Genomic DNA, 23,410 nt, shown 5'->3' with positions numbered 1-23,410 from the left:
GTGGACAGGGTCCTGGCCTGTGTGTGTCCTGAGTAGCAGGGGTGGGGCCGGGTTCCCCCTGACTTCCGACAGTAGGATGGAACGTCCAGTGAACCTCAAGGGCCAGACGGGGCTGTAGCAGGGAGGCAGTTGGTGCTCTGGCCTCGGAGCCCACGGCCCCCGGCAGAGATGCTGGTCGAGGAGTGGGCTCCCCATGGTGTTTGGCCGCGATGGGGGGTCGTCCAGGACCCTCACTGTTGTGGAAGTGGCCTTTGTTCCAGGAGGGTTTGGGCAGCGCCCCAAGGGAGTGGGTGAAGGATGAGGCTATGGGCGTCTGGTGCAGATTGGAAAGGGGCTCTTGGGGGGAGCAGTGAGCCAGCCAGGGGCGCATTGGGGGTGCCCGCCCATGGGGGCCGGCAGGGTTGGCACACCCCTGACCCGGTCTCCACAGGTGTCAGACCGCTTGCTTAACATCTTTTTAAATTGAGGTGAAATTCATATAACGTGAATTTAACCCCTTTAAAGTGTACGGGTCAGTAGCATTTAGTACGTTCACAGTGTTGTGCGGCTACCACCTCTCTAGTTCCAGAGCCTTTTCATCACCCCAAAAAGAAGCCCTGTGCCACTACAGTACCCGTCCCGGGCCCTGTCCCCTGGACCCGCCTGTTCTGCACACTCCATAGGGATGGACCATGCAGTGCCGTGGAGGGGCCATCGGACTCGCCCACGGCTTCTCCACCAGCTGCGCGGGGGCTCCTTTTTCTTCTACATCCTCACCAACACTGTTATTTTCTGTTTTAAAGATCATGGCTGTCCTAGTGGCTCAGATGGCTCCCTTACTCTTCAGAGTGGCTGCTGAGCCAGGCGGCAGCACGCGGCCCCTCCCAGCAGACTGGGAGACCGAGGCACTGGGCCTTGAGGCTGGAGGGGGCTGACTGGAAATGCTTCCTGAGTGCCGTGTGTCTCAGGCTCCTGGGGATGTTGGGACGGGGCCAGGCCGAGGGGCCAGCGAGGATGAAGGTGCAGTGGGGGAATGGCCAGCAGTGGGCAGGCAGGCAGGTAGAGGGCTCGGAGGGGGCTCGTGGGTGGCGCTTTTGGAAGATGGCTTCAGTCCCAGGTGAGGAACCGCCTGGAAACCACAGACCCCCGAGGAGGTTGGGTAGGGTCTGGGCCATGGGATGGAGCTCACTGGCCTCAGCAGGGCTGGATGTGGGGAGGGGGCAAGAGGAATCCAGAGGCAGTTGGGGTCTCCCACTTGGGGAGGGGGTGGGAGGGACCCAGGGAGCGGGTTTGCCTTGAGGGGGACAGGGACTCCATGCTGGCTTTGGTTTGAGATGCTCCAGGACACCCAAGGGAAGGGCCAGGGCCAGGTGGATATTGGGGTCTGGGGCCCCAGAAGAAGCTGGGGACCAGGGTGGGAGTTGGGGCCCTGACGGGGTCAGGAGGGGATGTAGGCCAAGCCTGGGTCCACTTGGGAGGAGGATGGCGTCTAGCCCAGGACAGTGAAGGGGGCGGCTGAGGAGGTGGAGGGTGCAGGGGCCACCCCGGGACCCAGAGTGAGGCACAACCTGCTTTCCTTCCTGCACTCTGGCCGCGAGACGTGGCTCCACTGACCTGAGGATGGCTGGAGTCACTGACCCTTCTCTTCGCCGATCCAGGCCACCTCCACCTTCCACCTCTGTGTCCCCATTGTTTCCCTGGGGAAACCTTACTGACCTCCAGCCATGTGGCTCCCCCAGGTGGGGTTTGAGTGTGGGGTGGGGGGCAGACAGAGACCTGTGGAGACCCAGGACCCTGTGACGCCAGGACAGGATCTGGGCTCCATTCTATTTACGGTGAGACCGTGGGGGTCTTTAAAGACGAGAGGGATGGGGTTAGGCGTGGGTGATAATTAAATAAAATTATACACAACCTGACTCTCGACGTAGTACATGCTTATTGTAGAAAATATGAAAACTGCAGACGAGAAGGTATTAACTACCCAGAATTCTACCACCCAAGACAATCACTGTTCACATTTTGAGATATTTTCTTCCAGTTAGTTTTTTTTTTTTTTTTAACATGGCTGTGATCAGGATTTATAAACAATTCTATGTCCTGCCTCTTGTTCTCAAATTTACTGAGGCATAATAGAAATAGACTAAACTGAGCATGTTTAAAGTGTTGGGTTTGATGGGTTTGGTGTACGGATATGTCAAAACTCATGAAGGATATATATTTGGGAGACCCCATGAACCCTTGACTCCGTAGTCAAATAACAAGCATTTGCTTTGAGCCCAACCGTTTCCTTGTGTATCCACTTTTTAAAATTAGCATAAAGTTGATATTTCCTCATTTATTTAAAACATCTTAAATTCACTCTCTGTGGCTTCTTTTGCAAATGTACTATTGTTTTTACGGAATCCTTTTATTGTGACTATTTAGGCTGGTTTTTACTCTTATAAACACCACTGCAGGGAACATCTCTGTGTGAAGCGATTCCTGCCTGTGATGTTAACTTGCTCCTTCCTTTGTTTTTAGTCTGGATTTGTGTGCCATCCAGGCTGCTCTCTCGTTTAAATTCCCAGACCTGGAATCACTAGGCCTGGGAGTTGGCAGGTCTCCCAGGCCCTGCATGCATGTCTCCAAATCGCTTTCCAGAGGCTGCTCCAACTTACGCCCACCAGAGCGCCTGGGCAGCTGGTCCTGGTGTGTGGGCTTCGGCCAGACACCAGCTTCTAAGAATTCACGTGGTCGAGAAGCTGACATCGGGTGTGACATTTCGTTCCTTTTATTATGGACGAGGCTGCACGTTTTCCTGTGGGCTGGTCAAATTGTATTTCCTTGTTTGTGGGCTGACTGTGTGGTGTTTGCTTGTTTCTGTTTTGGGGTCTTAATGTATTTTTTTAGTTTTTGCTGATTGTGTGCTCCCAAAAGTAGTCAAATCAGTCCTTGACAAATTTTCTGTCAATCATTCGTCCTGGATTGTTGTTTCCTTTTAATTTGGGGCTTTTATGGAACATATGTTTCTATGTGGCCAAACCCATTGATCTTTCATGATTCCTTCCGTTGCTTTTAGCTTAAAAATCCCTCTCCATTGAGAAGCCTGATATTTGTCTATTTTCTTCTCAGATGCTATAATTTGACTCACTGATGTCGATCTGAAGTTATCCTGGTGTGTGGTCTGAGGCAAGACCACACGGGGCCGGGCATTCTGTGCAGGGTCTTCCGCTGAGGCCAGGCCTGGCTCTGGGCTGTGATTTCGCTCTTTACCTGTTGGCCCATCTCTGCCGCAGAACCATATGGTTTTAATGATTGTAGCTTTTGGACATGTTAAGAGTTAGAAAGGCAAGATCCCTCTCTCTGCACTTTTTCTAGTTTCTCTTGTTTAGAGCTTCATCCACTACAAGGCCATGGGTCTTGTTGATGGGTGCCTGGGAGGGGGTGAGGGAGGTGGGGTGACCCAAGTCATGTGACAGCCCCCTGATGGACACCACTCACCTGACCTCACCCCCACTCATTGGTGGAACAAGTCACTCCTTTTACAAGAAGCCCGGCCTGGTACCTGGTTCTGTTCAGAACTGCTCCCTCCCCTCCTCACAGCTCCCCCCACAAATGGTCCATCCCCCTCCTCCCACCAGCCCCTCGGAGCCCTCCCTGGAGACGGACCAAGGCCAGGACCAGAGAGCGCCAGCACCGAGGTTGGTTCACCAGAGGGGTCTGCTGGGTACTGATGTCCACCCCCTTTGGGGAGCATAGGATCCGTGTCACCCCTCCCATGTCACCTGCAGGGCCAGGCCCCCCAAAAAAGGAGCCCCTGTGAAGGGCCCTGAGGCCTCCAGGGTGGGCATGGGGGGATCTGTCCCCAAGGGACACCCAGGTCCTGGCCCTGCAGCCTCCACCCCAGCTTAAACCAGCTTCCCTCCCCCCTCCCCTTCCATGTCCATCCACTGAGGGCCATGGGTGGTGTGGCTCGTGCCCAGACCCTGACGCTGGACCCCACTCCTGCCCCCTGCTTACCCGCCCTCCCAGTGGGATCAGGCTGGTCCTGGAGAACTGGATAGGACCTGTCATGTGGCGGGTGTTACAGTCGTGTACTCGGGGGACAGGGTGGGGGCAGAGTCCCAGAGCCAGCACCTGGCAGGCTTTATGGGGGACTGTGGGATGGCCAGGAGGCAAAGAGGGCTTGGGGACATGGGACTCTAGCCCTGTGGGGTCTGGAAGGAGGGTCTTCTGGCCCACCTGTCTCCCTTGGGTTCCCTACCCCAGTTGCAGGTCCCTGAGGTGATCTGGGGGACAGCAGAGAAGGTGTGGGAGGGGGGAATACTCAAAGAATGTGTTGAACTTGAAAACGAAGCAGGAAAAGCAGGAAGGGAGAAGGGGGAGGAAGGAGGGGGAGGGGGAGGGGAGGGAAAGGAGGGGTGGGGACCCATTGGTGGACCCGGTGTCCCTGCCTTGGGAGGTGGTGCCTGGCTGCAGCTGTGTGGGGGGCTGTCACCCTGAAATGGCCTGCAGTTCAGACCCCCACATGTGCCTGGCCCAGTGGAGGTGGGATGGGGCCAGAGAAGGGTGGTTCCAGGCGGGAAGCTGGGTGGTACGGGTGAGATCTGACCCATGAGGCTGGGGGGTGGGGGCGGGCTCTGTTTGCTCATCATGAACTGGAAAGGGGCCCCTCCTGGCAGAGAAAGCGTCCACGGGAGACCCTTGGGACACAGCAGGTGCCCGGTAAGCGTGAGTTACTCTTCCTAAACGTGGCCATGCAGTTTTACCGAACGCTGTGCCTCCTTGGAAATGGCGGGGCCTTGCCCAGCAGTGCTCGTCAGGCCACCGGGCTGGCCAGGAAGGCAGGGTCCCGTTCAAGCAGCAGAATTGGGCCGATGGAGGCCATAGGCCTGCTGGGTCGGGGGGAAGCTGGTCGTCTCTGTCTTGTTTTCTCTGTTGCTTCTGCAGGTGGATAGAATTATTATTTTAAGAAGTATCTAACGAAACAGGGTCCACCATCAATCATCCCCACAGGAGGGCGCCGCAGAGGCGGGACCTCAGACAGAGGAGCGGCCAGGAACGCGGGGTGGTTCTGGTCTACCTGCTGCTCTGGCTCAGATGCTGCGTGGGCTTTGGGGTGTTGTAGGGGCTGGTGGGTGTCAGAGGTGAGCTGCTGAGCATTTGTTACCCTGGGGTGTGAATACTCCTGGGTGTCAGGGAAGATGGGACAGGCGCCTCTTGGCTCCGCACACACCACCTTTGTTGTGATGGTCGATGGTTAACAGGTGTTTGTATCGTATGACCATGTCGGCTTTTACAACCTGCGTTTTCACATAAGGGAGCTGGACTCTCAGTCCTTTCCTGTGTGAATTCATCTGATTAAAGTAGAGCCTTAATCACAACAAAAAAGAGCTCCTCTTACGCCAGAAACGTGACCCCTGCTGGTGGAGGTGCGGGTGGGCTGGCCGCTGCTCTCAGGGAGCACCACCCCAGGGACCCCCCACCCCCACCCCGTGAGGTTTCCTTCCAGAATCCCCGACCCAGCCCCTGCCTCTTCCAGCCCCGTAGGCTGTGGGCCCGTTGAGGGGTCTGGGCCCAGGGTTTGCCCTGTGTGCTCTCAGCCACCCACGGGCGCTGCTTCTCCCTGTGATGTCACCACCCTGTTCCCAGTGTCCTGGCTCCCTGGCCCCAGTTCTGCCCACAGAGCGGGCATGGGGCACTGGGGAGGGCAGGGAGGGGTCCTGGCCGGGGGCCCCAGGCTCCTGTCTGTTACTTCCTCACCCCAGCCCTTTGGGTGAAGACAGGCAGGCTATGTGCCTGCCCGGTGACCCTGGCTGTGGGTGCCCCCGGTTGTGGGTGCCCCCCACGGCGAAAGGGGCCTTGGGGAGTGAGCCCTACAACGGTGGAGGGCTGTGTGCCAACGCCCACGGTCACTTGGCAGGAACCTAGCCCATGGCTGAGATGCTACCCATCCCCCTCCCAGTGAAGGACCACTTTGGCCACCTGCCCCTGCTTAAGGAGCCTCTGATGGGGGCCACCTGCCCCTGCTTAAGGAGCCTCTGATGGGGGCCACCTGCCCCTGCTTAAGGAGCCTCTGATGGGGCTACCTGCCCCTGCTTAAGGAGCCTCTGATGGGGGCCACCTGCCCCTGCTTAAAGCAGTTCATATTGAGGCCACCTGCCCCGCCCAGGGCGGCTCGGACGGAGGAAGCTTGCAGAGCGGCTCCGGGGACGCAGGCAGCTCGGCGTCCGGGACGAGGCTCCAGGGACTGAGGAGCTCACCCCGCTGTGGGGCACACGGGACACGTGGGGAGTGAGCAGACCCTGGGGACCCTGGAAGGCAGGGTCTAGAGTTCAGAAGGAGGCGGGTGTGAGCTGAAGCAGTGGGAGCCTCACCCCACGCCATGGAGGCCACACCGCATGAGTGCCCTGCCCCCGCCTTGATGCCCCCGAGGCTTGGACACGCCGGAGGAGGTCTGCACAGCCCCAGGGCAGACCTGGACGATGAAATGGACCCTAAGAGAGAGCTTGCCAGCACTCAGCAGTCCTGCCTGCCCTGCCCCGTGTGTGGTGGGCCTCCCCCATCCCAGCTGGACCGAGATTGGCGAAGTGGGGCCTGAAGGGGCTCTGGGATCTGGGTGCCCGCGGGGGCTACGTTTCCTGCCTGGAGGTGAGTGAGTGCAGGGGCGGGGGGCTCACTGAATGGGGTACAACCAAGGGCTCGGGCTGCAGGGCCACCCTTGGCCACTCCCAGGTGACTCCCGGTGGTCTGAACTTCACCTGGGTCTGTGGGTTATTTTTATAATCTTGGCGTGCCCTCTGGGCAGCAGTATGGGGGCAGAGAGGAGCAGGTGGTGAGTGGCCGCCCTGTGGCCTCGCTGCGGGACCAGCCTGGGCCCCTGTTCCTCCTCTCCTCGCCCTCCGCTCAGCCAGCAGGAGGCCTGGAGCACCTTTTAGCCCACCCTTCACCCCTTACCTGGGGCTGAGCTGAAGTGGGAAAGGGCGGGGGGTGGGGTCTTGTGGTAGGGGGTCTGTGGTGTGTGCCAGGCCTAGCTGACATCTTGGGTTGGTGTTCCTCTGTTGCACACTCGGTGTGGGGTGGCCCCATTTCCAGATGGGGAAGCTGAGGCTCAGGGTCCCACAGCTGGTGGAGCTTCTAGCCCGGCGAGGCCCTGAGCCCCCTCCCAGCCTGGCCTGGAGCTGCCCCAGCGCAGCCTGGGGAGGGTGAGCAGGTAGCTTCTTCCCACCATGACCAGGAGCCCCCTGATACTGGCACATGGTCACAGAGACGTGCCAGCACTTGCCCGCCAGGTGCCCATCTCCTGTGGGGAGGACCACGGGGCCAGGCCCCACGGTGGTCGAGTGCCCCAGTGTGCAAGGGAGGCTTCTTTGTAGGGGGTTGGTCTTCCTCTGCTTAGCAGGCTCCCCTCACCTCTGGCCCCGGCACCCTCCCTTCCTGGAGCTGCACTGGGCAGCCCAGCCTGCGGCCCTTGACTATGACCTGACCTGGGAGCTGCTGCCCCCGCCAGGGCCCTCCGAGGCGGTGCCTGTCCATGCGTGGCCACTGTGCTCTGTGGGGCTGGGCAGTAGCTGTGGGTGCCGTGAGGGTCTGGCCTTCCCTTCTGCTTTGGGGGCAGGGTCTGGGGGCAGGGATGGAACCTCTGGTGACAGTGCTGCAGAAATGGGTCCCGGAGGCATTGGGTGGACAGAAACACCCGTGGAGGCCTAGGGTCCCCCGAGTGGGGCCCAGGCCAGGCACGGCCAGCCAGCAGGGCAGTGCCTCAGGGGACCCTCCTGTCACAGGGTGTTAGCTGAGGCCATGTGCCGCGATGCTGGTGGGTCCCAAGTGCAGTAGCCCCAAGCTTGGACCCCCGGGTGGCATGCACCCCTCTGAGCCAGCCACCAGCCGCACAAGCGGGGCGTTTGTTCCCCACATCCAGGGGCCTGGTGCCTGGTACCCAGCCCTGCAGCCCCCAGACCTTGGCTTCAGTTCTGGAGCCCCTCACGGTTACAGAAGGGGGCTGGCACGGTGGTGTATGTGCTGGGCTTCATGGCCATGTCCAGAGGCTGGTGTTCTGATCCTTTCTTACCTGCCCAGAGTCTACAGGAAGGCTCTCCCCGCTGAACCCTTGGACAGAAAACGGCCAGAGAGTGCCACCTGGTGGGCGGTGAGGAACCCCCCCCCCCCCAACCGACCTGCGTCTCACTGCCAAGCTGCCCTCCTGCGGGCTGTGTAGTTGTTCCCCAGGCCAAGGGTAGAGCGGCAGGCGTCTGGGCTTGGGGTACGGTTGGAAGTGGGCCTTCCCGTGCTGGGCTCGCGTGGGGCTGACGGTCACGGTAGGGTGAGTGGCCACAGAGAGGTGAAGGGCTCGGAGTTTGGGAGCAAAGCCGTGGCTGGATGCTCTGCTGCAGAGGTGAACGGCCTGAGGTTTGTTTGAATGGGTTTTTCATTTCTGAAACAAACAACAAAGCCATTTGCAACTTTTGTCTTCCCGGGCACTCGTGGTGTCGTTCTGGTGTGTGAGTGGCCTGGTACTGGGGGGATGGTTTCGGGGTCACCGCTGCCAGGCCCCCTCAGTGGACAGAGCATGGAAGGACATATGTGCAGGTGCACGAGTACAGACACACAGGTCAGTGCCTGTCTGTGCACTATAGGTGTGCCAGATGCCCATACCCTGGGGTCGTGCAGGCACCGCCACCCGCCGCGGGCACCTCCGGCTCTTCCCCGTCCTGCACTGGCTCCAGTATGTTGCTTATTTGCTCTGCGGAACCAAATACCCACCTGAGGCTGCTCTGCCCCCTCCTCGTGGCCCCACTGCCCCAGTGTCAAACCTGATGGGCCTCTGCGCCCTTTGTGGTCCTGGCACTGTTCTCTTTCCTCCATCAGTGAACACAGGCTTATTGGTGTTTCCAGGCCCTGAGTGTTCCTCTAGCCCTTGACACAGAGAGCATCCCTGGGCTGTTACACCTCTCACTGAGGTTGTCAAAAGAATGAAACGAGGTGCTGACCCCTCTTGCCCTCTGGGAAGAGGTGGGGCATGAATGGGACCCCATATGGGCCTCCCAGACTGTTAGTGGGCGCCGATCCTAAGGGCACGAGCGGGACCTTCCCCGTAGGCATCTTTGGTGGATGGTGGAGGAGCAGGGAGCCAGGAGCCAGGAGTGGGTCTACCCAGGCCCCCAGGCACCAGCCCTGTCAGTGTTTGGGTGCATCTATAACTTCCTTGAGCCTCAATTTTCTTACCTCTAAAGTGGGCACAATGATACCTCCTGAGCAGGCTTGTCGGGGGGACTGGAAGAGAGGGTATGTGTGTGTGCGTACATAGTGTGTGTGCCCCCGTGTGTGTGTTCGTTCACGCTGTGTTGATACAACAGGTGTCTCTGCCAGACACTGGTCTGTTTCAGGAGTTCACGGCCAGCAGGGCCCAGGCTGTAGGCGCCGGCCTGCGGGCTCAGAGAAGGGCTCTGGGAGCCAGAGCTGGAGGTGCTGAGGGCGTTGGTGGCTCCCTCCTGGGGGTGGCCAGGGTGCAGTGAGTGAGTGATGCCCATGTGTGGGCAGGGGGTGAGCGGCCCCTGTGCGGCCTTGGGATCTGGGGGTGACACTGGAGGGGACAGGTCCATCTGACACCGAGGGGCTGTTGGAACCCTCCTTCTCCCACCAGGATCATCCTCTGACCGCGGAGGGCAGGGCAGGGGCTCCCTGGGGACCGAGAGCAGTCGCCTAGCTTCTGACACGGACCTCCGTGTCCTCGTCTGCAGAGTGGTTCTGAGGGTGACACTCCTGTCACCTGCTGTAGTCTCGGGGAGGGGGGCAGGGTTTCAACTGTTCCAGCATTGGTGGGGCTCCAGAAACTGACATGTTTCGTAGATTTGAAAATTCAAGTCCACAGCCTCTCAGCCGCTTCTGGCTCTGTCCATCTGTTTGGTCTTCTCCCCATCCCCGCAGGTCCACCTTCAGGGACGTGGGCATTGGATGGTGGGGGAGGCCCACTCAGGGCCCCACCCGCCACCTTCCTCTGCTGCTGAGTCGAGCACATCATGCTGAGTGACCACCCACCCTCAGCCCAGTTCTGTGACCAGGGCCCGCCGGGGCTTGGGAGGGGACCCACAGGAGGGCCGCACCCCAGGACTAGCATCCAGGAGGCTGAGGGCAGAGGCTGAGGCTGGGCCACCTGAGGTTGTCCTGCCCGACAGCAGCCTGTGCGGCCCAGAGGGGCAGGTGGGTGATGGGCCTGGTGCCTGCTGCCTTCTTCCAGGCCCTGGGACCATCCAGGAGATGGAGATGCAGGAGTGCGCGTGCAGGCAGAGGTGGCGGGAGGGGAGCCTGCTGAACGCCCATGGGTTGCCATGGCAACAGCACATCCTTGGGGGCTTTCATGGCTTCTTGGGGGTGCGGCAGCCAGCGCTGCTCAGCAACCTGTGAGTACACGCTGTTTGGGTGGGAGAGCCCAGTTGGGGGGTGATGCTTACACAGTGGGTGGGCCCCCCACCCCCACCCGAAACCTGGCCTGTGGAGGCCCCTGTGAAAGTATCTGCTTGCAGCCCCACGGGACTGGGGAATACAGCCAAAAGTTCCAAGGTCTCTTCCAAGGGCAGGCTGAGCTGGTTTCCCCTGCCATGGTGACCCTGCCCTCCTGGGCCCTCAGCCTCGCCTCTCTTTCCCTGTGTGTGGGTATCTGGAATGAGCTCAGAAACTTGAGTAGGAGTCCAGGCCGCACTTGCCATTGTTCCAGCCTCTTGGGCTCACACTGCCTCCAGGAAGTCTTCCTAGATACCCCATTAACTGGTAGCTCTGGCTTCCCATGTGGGCGCAGAATGCCCAGGAGCAGAAGCACATCAGTCAGAGGTCAGCTGTGCCACCTCGGGCAGGCTTCTCACCCTCGCTGAGCCTCCATTTCCTCCTGTCCAGTGGAGACAGGCATGGCAGCCAACTCAGTGCCAATTAGGACCCGGTGAGGCGCTGCTGAGACCTGCTCTGACCTGAGGGACCAGTGATGGCAGGTGTGCTGGGTGGGATGATGGGGTCCTGAGGAATCAGCCATTGGGAGCTGGGGGGCTGGGGTGCACAGTGGGCAGAGGAGCTGGGGACAGGCAGGAAGCCTCCAGGGTCCGAAGGGAGGACAGGCAGAAAGAAAGTCCTCGGGAAAGGGGCGTGCACTGGAGCCGGTATTGTGGGACAGGAGGGCAGGCCAGGGGTGGAACTGCCTGCCCAGCGTTTAGGGGACCCCGGCTGGCCCCACCACATTGTCCTGCGGGCACCAGATGGGCCAAGCTTCCCCAAAGCCCTGGCTCAGCGGGGGAGTGGGGGCAGCTTGGAGCCCTAATTTGGGGGCCATGCTTGTGTGTTGGAGGGCCACGTTGTGCTGTCCTGGGCACCACAGTTACCCCATCACAGTTACCCCACCCTCATGAGGGTGAGCCATGAGGGGCTCACATGGACCAGGTGCTGCAGAACGAGGCACCCTGCTGTCCTCAGGACAGAAACAGCACCGGGGGTCCCTTGGTGGGCGTTCAGTAAGAGGGTGACTTGGAAACGCCAGACTGCATGGAGGAACTCTGCTGCCTCACCTTCTTGGGGACGGTGACATCCCTGTCCTCAGAGGTTGGACAGGTCCCGGCCCTGACCCCCAGCTGCCTGGAGCCTGGCATGTGGCCAGCAGCCAGGTCCTCAGTCTCTCCCGCTTAGCGGGGCCCTGGTCCGCCTCCCAGCAGCCCCCATCCCGGGTCTCACAGCCTTTACCAGTGCCATGCCATAGCTATGGCAACGATGACAGCCCCCGGGGCCCACTCCACAGGGGTGAGTGGGCTGGCCAGTCTGAGAGAGACGTGGGAGAGGGTCCCCATAGCCCCAAGACCCTGAGCTCATGAGGGATGTCCACAGCCCCCCAGAAGTGGGAGCTGAGCAGGCCTCGCCAGCTCAGCCAGCCCCTTGTCCCTTGGCAAGGCCAGTGTGGCACCCAGGGGCCGGCCATGGACTGCAGGCTTGGGCCACCGTGGCCAACCCGTGTGTCCACCGGCCCTGGGCCGGCGGCTGTGCCTCCGAGTGTGGGGTCTTGGAGCAAGGGTAAGGGTGCTGAGGCTCAGACCGCAATGAATCGGGGGGCCTCGGAGCCCAGCGTGGGGATCCGGCTGGCCCCGGAGTGTGCCTGGGGGACTGGGTGCAGATGGGGCCGGGTCGCAGAGCTGCCCTGTAACTGCTCTCTCCCTCGGCAGACGGCGCCCCGCTCAGCGAGCTCTCCTGGTCGTCCTCCCTGTCTGTGGTGGCCGTGTCCTTCTCCGGGCTCTTCACCGTCATTGCCCTCATGCTGGCCTGCCTGTGCTGTAAGAAGGGCGGCATCGGGTTCAAGGTGAGGGCTGGGGGTCGGGGGAGGCTGTGGACGAGATCCTGAGGGCTGGCCCTCTGGTGTCCACTCGGCACTGGGCTTCCTTCCCTCCTAGGGCCCTCTGGGGACTATAGAGGCCAGGACCCCACAGCCCTTCCTCTGGGGGCAGCCGATGGGAGAGGCCTAGGGGCTGTCAGGGACCCCTCCCACTGCCTCCCCCATTTTGGGTCCCCCTGTTGGGGGGGCATGGCCTCACGCTGTCATGTCCCAGCTCAGGGTCAGGCCTCTGTGTGCGGTGCACCCCGGGACGGTGAGGATGGGCCTCAAGGGGGCCACGGGGGCTCCTGAGCCGCTGTGGGAGGGGTCTCTATGCCTAGGGGGTCCTTGAATCCCTGCTTGTTCGAATCAGCAAAGGGAAACCAAAGTTGCCCAGACACGCTTCTCGGCATCAGAAGCACCTCTCTGGCTGGGGTCACCTTACTTTGGGTGTCTTCCGCCCCACGAGGAAAGGACTGTGCGCCACGTAGGAATCAGGGCGGTAGGACAGCAGGAGTGATCATTACTGTTCATGGAGCATCAGCTAGAAGGCTGGGCCTGCCTTCTCTCTGGCCGCCCTGGCAGGGCTAAGCTCCCGGGGTCATCTTGGGCGGGATTCCAGGGCTGAGGTGCCCCTCCTAAGGATGGTGGCCCAGAGGCATCCCTGGGGCGCTGTTCCCCAATCCTAGAAGCGCCCATGGCTGCTCCCTAGCTTTAGCTGCAGCTCTGAGCATGGAGGACCAGGAGAAAAAGCTGGGAACTGAGGGGCCCAACCAGAGCCCCCCCCCCAGCCCTGTGGGCTGAGTTCTGCCAACTTAGCACATAGCACCGCCTGTGGTCATTCTCCCGCCCACTCAGCTGCCCCGCCCTTGGCTGGAGGTCAGATTCCGGGGCCTGGCGAGGTCAGGAGGGGAGGGGCTGTCCTGTGGCCCAGCACAGCAGCCCGCCACCCCAGTCATCTCCATACTAAGTGACCCACATTGCAGCCGGGTCGCCCCCATTTTAGAGAAGCAGTGCCCTCCCCCTCCCCCTGCTGTGTCTCATCACAGGGGGGCCGGGGAGCTGGCATCTGCGCAGCACTTGCCTTTTACAAAGGTGTCTTTGCCACATTTCACGGCAGGGCCATCCAGAGCTCTCTGAGGGGTGGGCTGGTGGAGCTCAGGGCCCGGGCAGCAGGGCCATGGCCCTGGGAGCCTCGGGTCTGCATCCAAGCCCCTGCCTGAGTATCCGCATGCCTGGCCCTGTCTCCCTGGCCTGCAGGAACACAGTGGGCTGGGCCAGGCGATGCTGGCATTTTCCTGGAGGATCCTGGGGCCAGAGAAGCAAGCGGGAGGGGGAAGGGATGGGAAGGGGGATGGGAAGGGGAAGGGGAAGGGAGGGTGGAGGGGAGGGGGGAAGGAGGGAGGGGAAGGGGGGGCCAGGGCTGGGCCTTGAGGCTATTGTATGTCAGCCCCTTCTCAGGATGCTGTGAGAACAAGGCCCCAAACAAGGGCCAGTGCGGCCCCCTCCTACCCGTGCCCTCCTCACCTCCTGGGAACATGGTGCCCGGAACATTCCAGCACCAGTGCGCCTCAGTGGGAGGGCCTGCCTGCATAGCAGGCTCCCGCCTGGGCTCTGGGGGGCCAGGGCTGGGCTCTCCCACCTGGAGCTGTGCTGGGAGAAGGGGCTGGGCGGTGGTGCTCACACTGTCCTATCTGATCACCCGCTCTGCTGGCTCCATCCGGTGGGCCTCCAGGTGGCACCGCCAGGTAACAGGCTGGGGCCAGGGCCAGACCCCGAGGTGGGTGGGCGGGCGGGCGGGCGTCTGTGCCTCTGGAGCCGCAGCTGGGATTACAGGGCGAGGGGGTTGGTTCTGACAGCCTCGGGGCCCAAGGGTGGTCTCCCGGGCCCTGGAGAGGGGGAGTCCCTGCAGGCCTTGTCCCCAGTGCCTCTGTCATCTCTAGGTACAGGCCGGGACCGGCCCGCAAGGACACCCAGAGGGCTCTCAGCCTCCCTGTTGCAGCCGAGGAAATCGAGGCCCAGAGAAAGGAGTGTCCTCGGGTCACAGGGCCGGGCAGGGAACCTAGGCCTTGCGGCTCCTAGTCCAGCCGCCTGGCCACAGGGGCGGCCCCGCTGCAGCTGCTTGGAAGTCCCTCGACCCTCGGCCTGTTTCCCCACCTGGCAGCAGTCTGTCCTGGTCAGGCAGGCAGGCCTGTGGCGCTAGTACTGTGGTTCTGCTTGTGGCCCAGGGCTCCTGGGAGACTTGGCCATGGCTCAGGAATGTGAGGGGGCTTCCTCAGACAGACGAAGGGGCAGCTGAAGTTGAAAATAGCCGGGCCAGGTGGGGCCCAGCCCGGTGCCCAGGGCCAGGCTCTTAAGGAGCCCGGGGAGCGGACAGACGCCCGCCCTCCTGGGTCGAAGTCCAGGGGCCCTGCAGGCAGATGGCCGCAGTAGGTGGTGCTGCCAGCTACCACCTGCTTGGGGGGGAAGCCGGGGGGTGGGCTCTCAGGAACGCTCCTTGTCTGGGAGGAGCAGGGGCGCTTAGTTTATTGTCTGCTGGGTCAGGGTGGGTGGGATGATGGAGCCCCTGTCCTGGATTCCCCAGCCACGACCCTGAAGCCACTGACCATGGGGTACCCCTGCCCAGGGCAAAGGCTGCTGGGAGGTGGGGTGGCTGAGCGGCGTGGAGGGCTGACTCTGGATGGGCAGGGGCAGCTGGCCTCCAGCCGCCCCCCCCCCCACCAGTGCTGCCTACCCTCCCCTGAGCCTGGTAGGTGTGGATGTGGGTGGGCTGAGGCTGGGCGAGGCATGGCTGCCCTGGGGCTCACGGCCACCACCCTTGAGGCTCTGCCCGTGGGAGGTGAATCCCCACTCCCCACCCAACACAAACCAAACCCCGCCCTCCTGGGGCAGCTGGTGCCCCTGCGGAGGGGGCAGCCGAGGAGTGGGGTCTGTTCTCTGCCCTGAGGAGCGAGGAGGTGGGTGGAGGGGGCAGCTGGCAGGGCTGCTGGGGAGAGCGGGGCTCTGGGAAGAAAGGGGCCTTTCAGAGCTGGCCTGCACCCCTTGTTCTCGCCCTGCCCTGCCCCCTGTCCCCTGCCCCTCCCCCTTCTGGGGAGCCCTGGAGCTCACCGCGTGTGTCACCCATTTGGCCCAGGAGTTTGAGAATGCCGAGGGGGAAGAGTACCCGGCCGACTTCTCGGCACAGGGCTCCCCGGCAGCAGCGGCTCAGAACGGGCCCGACGTGTATGTCCTGCCACTCACCGAGGTCTCCCTGCCTATGGCCAAGCAGCCCGGGCGTTCAGGTGAGTGAGCCCCCAGGTGGGCCCAGGTGGTGGGCGTAGGGTGTGGCTCTGGGGTCAGTGCTCCCGGGGAGGGGAGGCAAGGAGCTGGTGTGTGTCCCCTTTTGCTGGGACCTGGGGCGCTGTGAGCAGGCTTGGGCCAGCTGGGGCTACTGTGCAAAGGGGGTGGGGGTTGCTCCCTCTGGTCCTGGGGTGGGCACCTATGTGCTGGGAGGAGGGACTTCTCTGCGGTCCCTGGGATGCTGGACCCCGTACATGGGTTCCGTGGTGCCCAGGAGCAGGGCCCACCCACTGGGGGGGAGGGGCTCTTTGGGGCTCCTTCTGTGGGTGGAGCCTTTTGCTCAGGACCCTGGGGTGGGGGAAGGAGGGGCCTGGGTCCCCCCAGCGCGTGCAGGTGCAGGCGGGGCCTCTTCCTGTGGCTTCCTTGCCATGTCTCCCACTCGCCCCATCCCGTGGTCCCCCCAGCAGGCTGGCAACCCACATGGCAGATGCAGGGCCCACACTCCAGAGGTTAAAGGTCAGTGGCCAACCTGGGCTTTGAACCCACATCTGCCTGATTCAGCACTGCAAGAACCCCCCAGTTGTGTCTGGAGGCTGGTGGGTGGGGTCCCTGGCCCCAGGCCCCCTCCCTGGCAGCTCCTAGGTCAGGCCTGCACCTACCCCCAGCTCCTCCAGGCTCACTGAGTAGGGGTCAGGCCCAGGGGGGGCTCTGTTGGCACCAGGGCCTGTGATGGGTAGGCCTGCCCCGCCTGCGTGTGTTCTGGGCTCTGCTGGTCCTGACCACGGTGCTGCCCACCCCGAAGCCCAGCCCTCGCCATGGGCTGGGGGCCTCCAAGGTGCTGGCCTGGGCCCAGCACCCCCTGCACCATGACTGTCACTCCCCACCCCCCTGCAGGTGTCTCCTAGAGGAGACCTCACCAGTTAGGCAGGAATTTCAGGTCCCACTCTGTTGAGTGACTCAAAGGTCCACCCCATAAAATCTTGAAGGTGGGGTCTCTGCTATAGGAAGCCCCCCAACCTTCCTGGGTGACCATGGGAGTTTCTGAGCCTGTGCTGACAGTGCTGGACTCTAGGAGCTGTTGCGGAGCAAGGGGTCCCCTCAGGGGACACTGTACCCCTGGCCTGGGCCTGTCACCTGCCCCTGGCAGTGTGTGCCTGGGACCCCAAGGAATCTTTGAGACCCAGTGTCTTCCACCGCTTAAGGGGCTGTCCCTGGGGATGCGGGGGGACAGGGATCCAGGAGGGGGCAGTGATTGCATGCTTTTTTCTAGTTTTTAGCCCTGTTCTGTCCTTTATAGGGTGCCCTGCTTCTGGGGAGGGGAGAGATTTGGGTGATGCTGGGAGGGCAGCCCACCTGGAGGTCAAGGATTAAAAACCTGGGCAGCAAGTACTACCCCTCGAAACCGTGGGGGAAGATGACCCAGCCTTCAGGCTCCCCAGCCTGGCTCTGTAGGTGCTGCCCCTTGGGTGCGGACCCCAGAACCCCGGGACCCGGCCTGCCACGTCTCCTGCAGCTGCCAGGAGACCTTTCCCATTGGCTGGCAGTCAGCACGCTCCACCTCCATCACTGCCCCACTGTGAAGACTGCTGAGCCTGCTTGGGGAGACCCCAGGCTGGACCTCAGGGGGAGGAGCCCCGGGACTCAGGGCCCCAGTGGGACCCCTTACCCCCAATTCTGCTCAGCATCAAGGTCAACATTCCATAGGGTCTCCAGTCCCTGGGAGCAGCCCCTCACCTTGGAGTCTACTGGCTGCCAGGCTCAGCCTGTCCCCTGGGCCCTCCGGGCAGTTGGCGTGGGAGCAGAATTCGGGGAATCCCTTGGGGCACAGGCGGGGTGTGGGTGGGCTCAGCAGCTCTGGCCCTTCCTCTGGGGCCCTCACTGACCCTTCCTGCCTGCTGACCTCACCCAGCCCAGCCTGCAGGAGAATGGGCCCAGTGTGTTCCGTACAGGGCTGTGCCAAGCAGCCCCCAACAAAGGAGCCTTTGGCGTGCCTGGCGCTGGAATGCCAGCCTGCGGCAGGGGTGAGGGGACGGGCCACTCCACTGCCCTCCTCCCCATGGCCTCCGCCCCAGCCACACTGCCTGCCCAGCGTTGCCTGTGCGCTGGTCCCGGCTCCAGGCCCTGCTGTTTCCAGCCTGGCTTGTCCCTGTAGCTTGGGGCACAGCCTTCCCAGACCCACTCAGAAAGATGCATGGATGCGGCTTGCAGATCCACAGCTCCCCTGGCCAGCAGGTGCCCTGCTCCTGATGGCCGCCCCCATCAGGAGGGAGCAGGGGGCTCTGGGTGGCTCCCCAGAACAGGCCATGCAGGCAGCCCCTCTAGGGGCCAGGCGAGAGAAGATGGGGCGATGATGGAGGCTGAGCTGGCATCTCTGAGCCCCCTGCCCTGTTACAGTGCAGCTGCTCAAGTCCACAGATCTGGGCCGGCACAGCCTCCTGTACCTGGAGGAGATTGGCCACGGCTGGTTTGGGAAGGTGAGTTGCCGTCCCAGGGGTTGGTGGGGATGGGGGAGGGACTGGCAGCGTGGTCCGCTCTTTTGCCTGGCAGGTGGAGAGGGTGGGTTGGCGACCTGCTTCTCCCAGAAACTTCCCCAGCCCTGGGGTCCCCTCTCAAGGCGCACTCTACTGGGCCCCTCCCTGGGGACCTCAGGGTCCGGCAGCCTCTTCTCTGCAGATCCTGGTGTCATGCTGGGAGATGCCTCTGAGTGGGCAGGGATGGGGAGCAGTGTCTGGCTCCTGGCTTCTCCCTGACCACCAGCCTGGGTGGGACAAGGAGTCCATCTTCCTCACTGCAGACCCCCAGAGCTCTGAGAACAGCCGGGGACCTTAGGGGAGGCAGACACAAAAGACGGAGTATTACAGCCACGAGGGCTCGCTCTCCCAGGAGCGGTCCAGAACCCATTTTGCAGATGAGTACGTTGAGGCACAGAAACAGACTGCTTTGGCTGGAAGAGCAAGGCTGGGGGCAGAGCTTGGGGACGGTGGAGTCCGCCCACCTGGTGACGCCTGCCCCGCAGGTATTCCTCGGGGAGGTGAACTCGGGCATCAGTAGCACCCAGGTGGTGGTGAAGGAGCTGAAGGTGAGCGCCAGCGTGCAGGAGCAGATGCAGTTCCTGGAGGAGGCGCAGCCCTACAGGTGGGTGGCACCTGGGGACAGGCTTAGCCGGAGGAGGGGGTGGGCCACTGGCCGGGAGGTGGGGCTGTGGGCCCTGTAGACAAAGGCAAGCTCTGTGCTGCCCTGCTCCTGCCCTGCCCTGAGTGCGAGTCAGGGGGCAGCCTGTTGGCTCCCGCAGGGCCTTGCAGCACAGCAACCTGCTCCAGTGCCTGGCCCAGTGCGCCGAGGTGACGCCCTACCTGCTGGTGATGGAGTTCTGCCCGATGGTGAGTCGCCCACTCCCTGGCCCTCCAGCCCCTGCCCTACGCTACTGGGAGGTGGGCCTGGCCTTTCTGCTGAGCCGGGGACCCCTCACCCCCACCCTCTGGACCTCACATGCCCCCCAAAGTGGGGTCCAGGTGGCTCTGCACCACTACCTCCCAGAGGCGGCCTGGGGGAGGAAGGAGGTGGCCCCCGCTCAGAGACAGCGGCCGTCCGGGCTGGGATTCTACTGCACCCTAGGGGAGGGGGGCTCCCCCATCTGCCTGTGCTGCTCCCAGTCACGGAGGTTTTCCTGAGAGGCACCCCGGCCCACTTGGGGGGCTCACGGCCCTTGCGTCGAGTCCACGGCCTCGCCCGTACTTTGCTCTCGGGCCCCCCGCCACACACACACACACGGCTGAGCCGCTTGCCGACAGGGAGGCGGCCTCCACAGACGTGGGCCCCCCCACCATCTAGTTTCTGGACTCCTGGCGTAGCCTCCCAGGGCTTCCCCAGGATGCCTGGGCCCTCCCTGGAGTTGAGCGGCGTCAGCAGGTCATCAGCGGGTCAAGGAGTTGCCAGAGGACACTCTGGCCACCGGCTCTGGGTTCCGCCCAGGCTCAGCGTCACTGCTCGTGTGGCCTGTCTGCCACCCACCAGCTGAGAGGTGGCGAGCATCTGGGCCCCAGGGGTCTGTATGCGGGATGTGACCCTGCTGGCCCGCAAGGCTGCCTGGGGCTGGGGCTGTCAGTGTGGGGAAAGTGTCCGCTGCCTGCGGGGTCATCCTACTGAGAGCTGGTCCCTGGGGGGCGGACACGGGCTTCTCTGGGCAGCGGCAGCCCTGTGGCAGCAGCAGGATGCCTGGTCCCCCCGTGGGCCCTGCTGAGGAGGGCGGGGCCGGGTGGTGGGCTTGCACGGGCACCCACTCCCCACCAGCAGGTGACAGTGCTGCCCTTCTCGGCAGGGGGACCTCAAGGGCTACCTGCGGAGCTGTCGGGTGGCAGAGTCCATGGCGCCCGACCCTCTGACCCTGCAGCGCATGGCCTGTGAGGTGGCCTGTGGCGTCCTGCACCTGCATCGCAACAACTACGTGCACAGGTGAGGGCGCAGGCGGCCCACGAGCTCCGCAGGGCCTCCGCACCTGCTCCGGGGGCCGCGTGAGGTGGATCCTCAATTAACCGGGTTAGTCTTTGTTCAGCCTCTAGGGACCACTGTACAAAGGGATCTTGTCAAATAATAACCAGGCAGATGGGAGTTGAACACCTGCTTCTGCAGGAGGGTTAAGCCAGGCGACGTCCACTGTCCAGCTGGCCTGGCTGGGCATGCGGTAGGGCCTGAAGCCCATCCTCTGTCCCCAGGGTGGTCAGCGCTGCCTGGTGGCCCTACGGCGGCCCCTACTCTCCTCTGTCTCTCTCAGGCCCGGAGGGAGGGGTGGCTCTGTCCTGCTTCCCGCCCTGGACCCTGAATTCGGACAGACGGGCCAGGGCCCAGCGTAGGGGGACATGCCAGAAGAAGTGGCGCTGCGTGGCCCCGCCAGCCGCGGACAGCACTCGGGCCGTCCTCCCCAACAATATCCTGGTGCTGAGTGATGACAAGGCAACTCCAGCATCAGTGATTTTGTTGAAGAGGGCCGCTGCCAGCCTCCCGACCGGCCCGCCGAGCCCACCCAGCCCCAGGCGCCCATCTGTGGCCCCGGCACAGCAGCATTTTGGCCGATGTGTGCTGACCCCGCGTTGGCCCCAGTGCCCTGGGCCCCAGACACCCATGGGGCCACAAGGCAGGCAGGGGAGGAGCCGGCAGCCAAGGCCGGCCGTGGGTGGGAGGCAAAGGCGGGGGTGAGCGGCACTGCTGGGCGGGCACTCCATACCCCCACCCTGCCAGGGGCCGTGTGTGCACAGGGCAGGGGCAGGACCCTGGGGCACTCAGTCGCCTCACTGATGCCTGCCTTCAGGGAGCTGAGGGTGGCAGTGTGGCGGGCGGGAGGAGACTGCGGTGTCCCTGGGCTGGCTCGCCCCCGAGGGACTGCTCAGCAGACTGGTGTCCCAGGAGAAGCAGGGGAGTGGACTGGGGTCAGGGGATGGGGTTCCAGAGAGGCAGACCTCGTCCAAGGAGCGCCCTTGGGCACCTTCTAGCTGGCCCTGGGCCTCGTTTTCCTTGTCTGCCTTCTAACATGTGTGGCCCCATCCACTCAGACCCTCAAAGTGTCCAGTGCTGGGTGAGGGGCAGGGCGGGCAGCCTCTGAGATGCCCCTTTCCACCCACCCACCGACCGAACTGAGCCCAGGATGCCCTCGGCGACAAGCGGCCCAGTCCCCTCAGTGCCCTGGATGCCCCAGCCCGGCACTGCCAGCTGACCCCACCCTCCCATCCTCCCACCCTCAGTGACCTGGCTCTGAGGAACTGCCTGCTCACAGCCGACCTGACGGTGAAGATCGGCGACTATGGCCTGTCTCACGGCAAATACAGGGTGAGTGGGCCGGCTCGGGCCGGGGCAGGGCCGGCCACGCTTGCCCGCGGGGTACCACTGTCCCGTGTGCCGACAGGAGGACTACTTTGTGACGGCTGACCAGCTGTGGGTGCCACTGCGCTGGATCGCGCCTGAGCTGGTGGACGAGGTGCACTGCAACCTGCTGGTGGTGGACCAGACCAAGGCCAGCAACGTGTGGTGAGTGTGGGCCCGGCAGTCGCCATGAGGACTTGGACCCCTGAGAGCCGACGACTTGATGCTCACCTGCGGCTGTCAGCCCTCATGGCTGCCCTGTCCGGTGCCGCGTGAGTGTCCAGTGAGGATGCGGGGCGCTGGGGGGCTGAGTCCCACCCGCCTGCCGGCTCCCTGGCGTTGGAGGGGATGCAGGCTGGCCGCGCCAAGCAAGGCCACATGTGTGAGGACGTGTTTGTTTGTGCAGCCCTGTCGCTCTGTGGGAGGTGGCCACATACACCCCCAGGCGAGGTCGTGGGGGTTCTGGAGCCCCCTGTCGCTGCCCGGTGCCACGGCCCACAGCACGTGGGCTGGCAGAGCGGTGGGGTCTGTGGAGGAAGCCCTGCCCCTCCCAGGGCCCGCTGGGCCGATGCCCGAAGACATCAGGGTCAGAGCACTCGGGCAAGTTGATGAGACGTGGGGCCTCGTGGTAGCACCTGTTCCCATTGAGAGGGGACAGTGGGGCTGGGGTCTCTTGTGACTGCAGCCTGGAGGCTTGGGGCTGGGCACAGAGCGGGTGCTGGGACCCAGGACTACAGCCTCTAGAGGCTTGGCTGTGGTGGTCCCCTGTCCCCGGCCTTGACTAGCCTCTGCTTCCCCCTCCTGCTTCCTCCCAGCCTCCCAGGCCTGTCTGGCCTCCCTCTGCTCCTGATAAACCCTCAGGGCCTGGATCCAGGGCCCAGTCCCCCTTCCTGAGCTCTCCAGGGGTCTCCCCTGAGCCATTAACTGTACCCGTCACGGACACTCCATTCCCCCGCTCGCCTCTCCCTCTGGCTGACCTTCCCCTGCCTGCCCACCAGCCCACACTGACTGGGGTCCCTCCCCTAGACGGCTTTGGCCAGGGCCACTGTGACGTCTCTGTCGCCAAATCTGCTGTCCCTCATGCCCCCAGTTTCGTGGGACAGCCTGGGGTCCCCGGGAGCTGGGTGAAGCTGCCGCCCACTGGAAAGATCCCAGCTGCCTTCTCACAGCCCCGCGTGCACTGGCTGCCTGGCCTGCTGGCTGGGGTGTCCCTAGACTCACCCCTCTCCGCCTCACACCCTAGCACACTCCCTCCCTCTGGCCTCCACAGGTGCCTGGCAGGACTGGGAGCTTCTCCAGGGCATCTCCTGCACCTGGCAGTGTCTGCGCTTCAGCCCGGCACGGGAGTGAACGAGTGAACAAATGGACTGGGTTTGTGGGAGGCCAGTCTGGCGTTTATTTGTCCAAGCACCTGGGCGTGGGCTCGGACCCGGCCAGGGGGCACACGCTGCCCATTTACTGAAGGAAGGCGCCGTCTTCTGGCTGCTGGTGTGATGACAGGAGCTGCCCTTGGCACCCAAGTCTTCGAGACCCTTTGGAGCCGTGCGTTGGCCAGCCGTGCCTGCCCTCTGATGGCTGTCACCCCCACAGGTCCCTGGGTGTGACCATCTGGGAGCTCTTCGAGCTGGGAGCGCAGCCCTATCCGCACCACTCCGACCGGCAGGTGCTGGCCTACGCGGTCCGGGAGCAGCAGCTCAAGCTGCCCAAGCCCCAGCTGCAGCTGACCCTCTCTGACCGCTGGTGAGGACCCTGTGAGGCCAGGCGGGGCTGGGGGTGTCCCCAGCAGGAAGGACAACACAAAGGGGGGTGCTTCGAGTCCCCAGAGCGTAAGTGGCTCCCCCCGGCCAGCAGTGACCTCTGGGCCCCACCCTGTGCCTACACTGGAATGGCCGCTTTATCCAAAACACAAACTTGCCTGCAGCCCTGGTAGGGATGAGCTGAGGGAACAGTGCCCTAGTCCACTGCTGTCTCCCACACCAC

At 63.1% G+C, this 23,410-nt stretch overlaps 1 protein-coding gene across 1 annotated transcript in view; it reads left to right on the top strand.

Moving 5' to 3' along the window:
• Window positions 1-23,410, top strand: part of AATK (apoptosis associated tyrosine kinase) — a gene marked incomplete at both ends in the record, with an annotated part of 38,013 nt that overhangs the window by 9,994 nt on the left and 4,609 nt on the right. The window contains 9 exons of the mRNA XM_082861812.1: window positions 12,153-12,286; window positions 15,432-15,579; window positions 17,972-18,051; window positions 18,594-18,712; window positions 18,870-18,957; window positions 19,896-20,029; window positions 21,313-21,397; window positions 21,474-21,595; window positions 23,021-23,170. Coding sequence (XP_082717938.1) covers window positions 12,153-12,286; window positions 15,432-15,579; window positions 17,972-18,051; window positions 18,594-18,712; window positions 18,870-18,957; window positions 19,896-20,029; window positions 21,313-21,397; window positions 21,474-21,595; window positions 23,021-23,170 — 1,060 coding nt within the window. The remainder of the gene's footprint in view (window positions 1-12,152; window positions 12,287-15,431; window positions 15,580-17,971; window positions 18,052-18,593; window positions 18,713-18,869; window positions 18,958-19,895; window positions 20,030-21,312; window positions 21,398-21,473; window positions 21,596-23,020; window positions 23,171-23,410) is intronic.

Source organism: Leucopleurus acutus, assembly GCF_964270905.1.
Source record: "Leucopleurus acutus genome assembly, chromosome: 19".
Lineage (NCBI taxonomy): Eukaryota > Metazoa > Chordata > Mammalia > Artiodactyla > Delphinidae > Leucopleurus > Leucopleurus acutus.
Note: the sequence above shows the minus strand (reverse complement) of the source record. Positions and strands in the feature narration are given on the sequence as shown.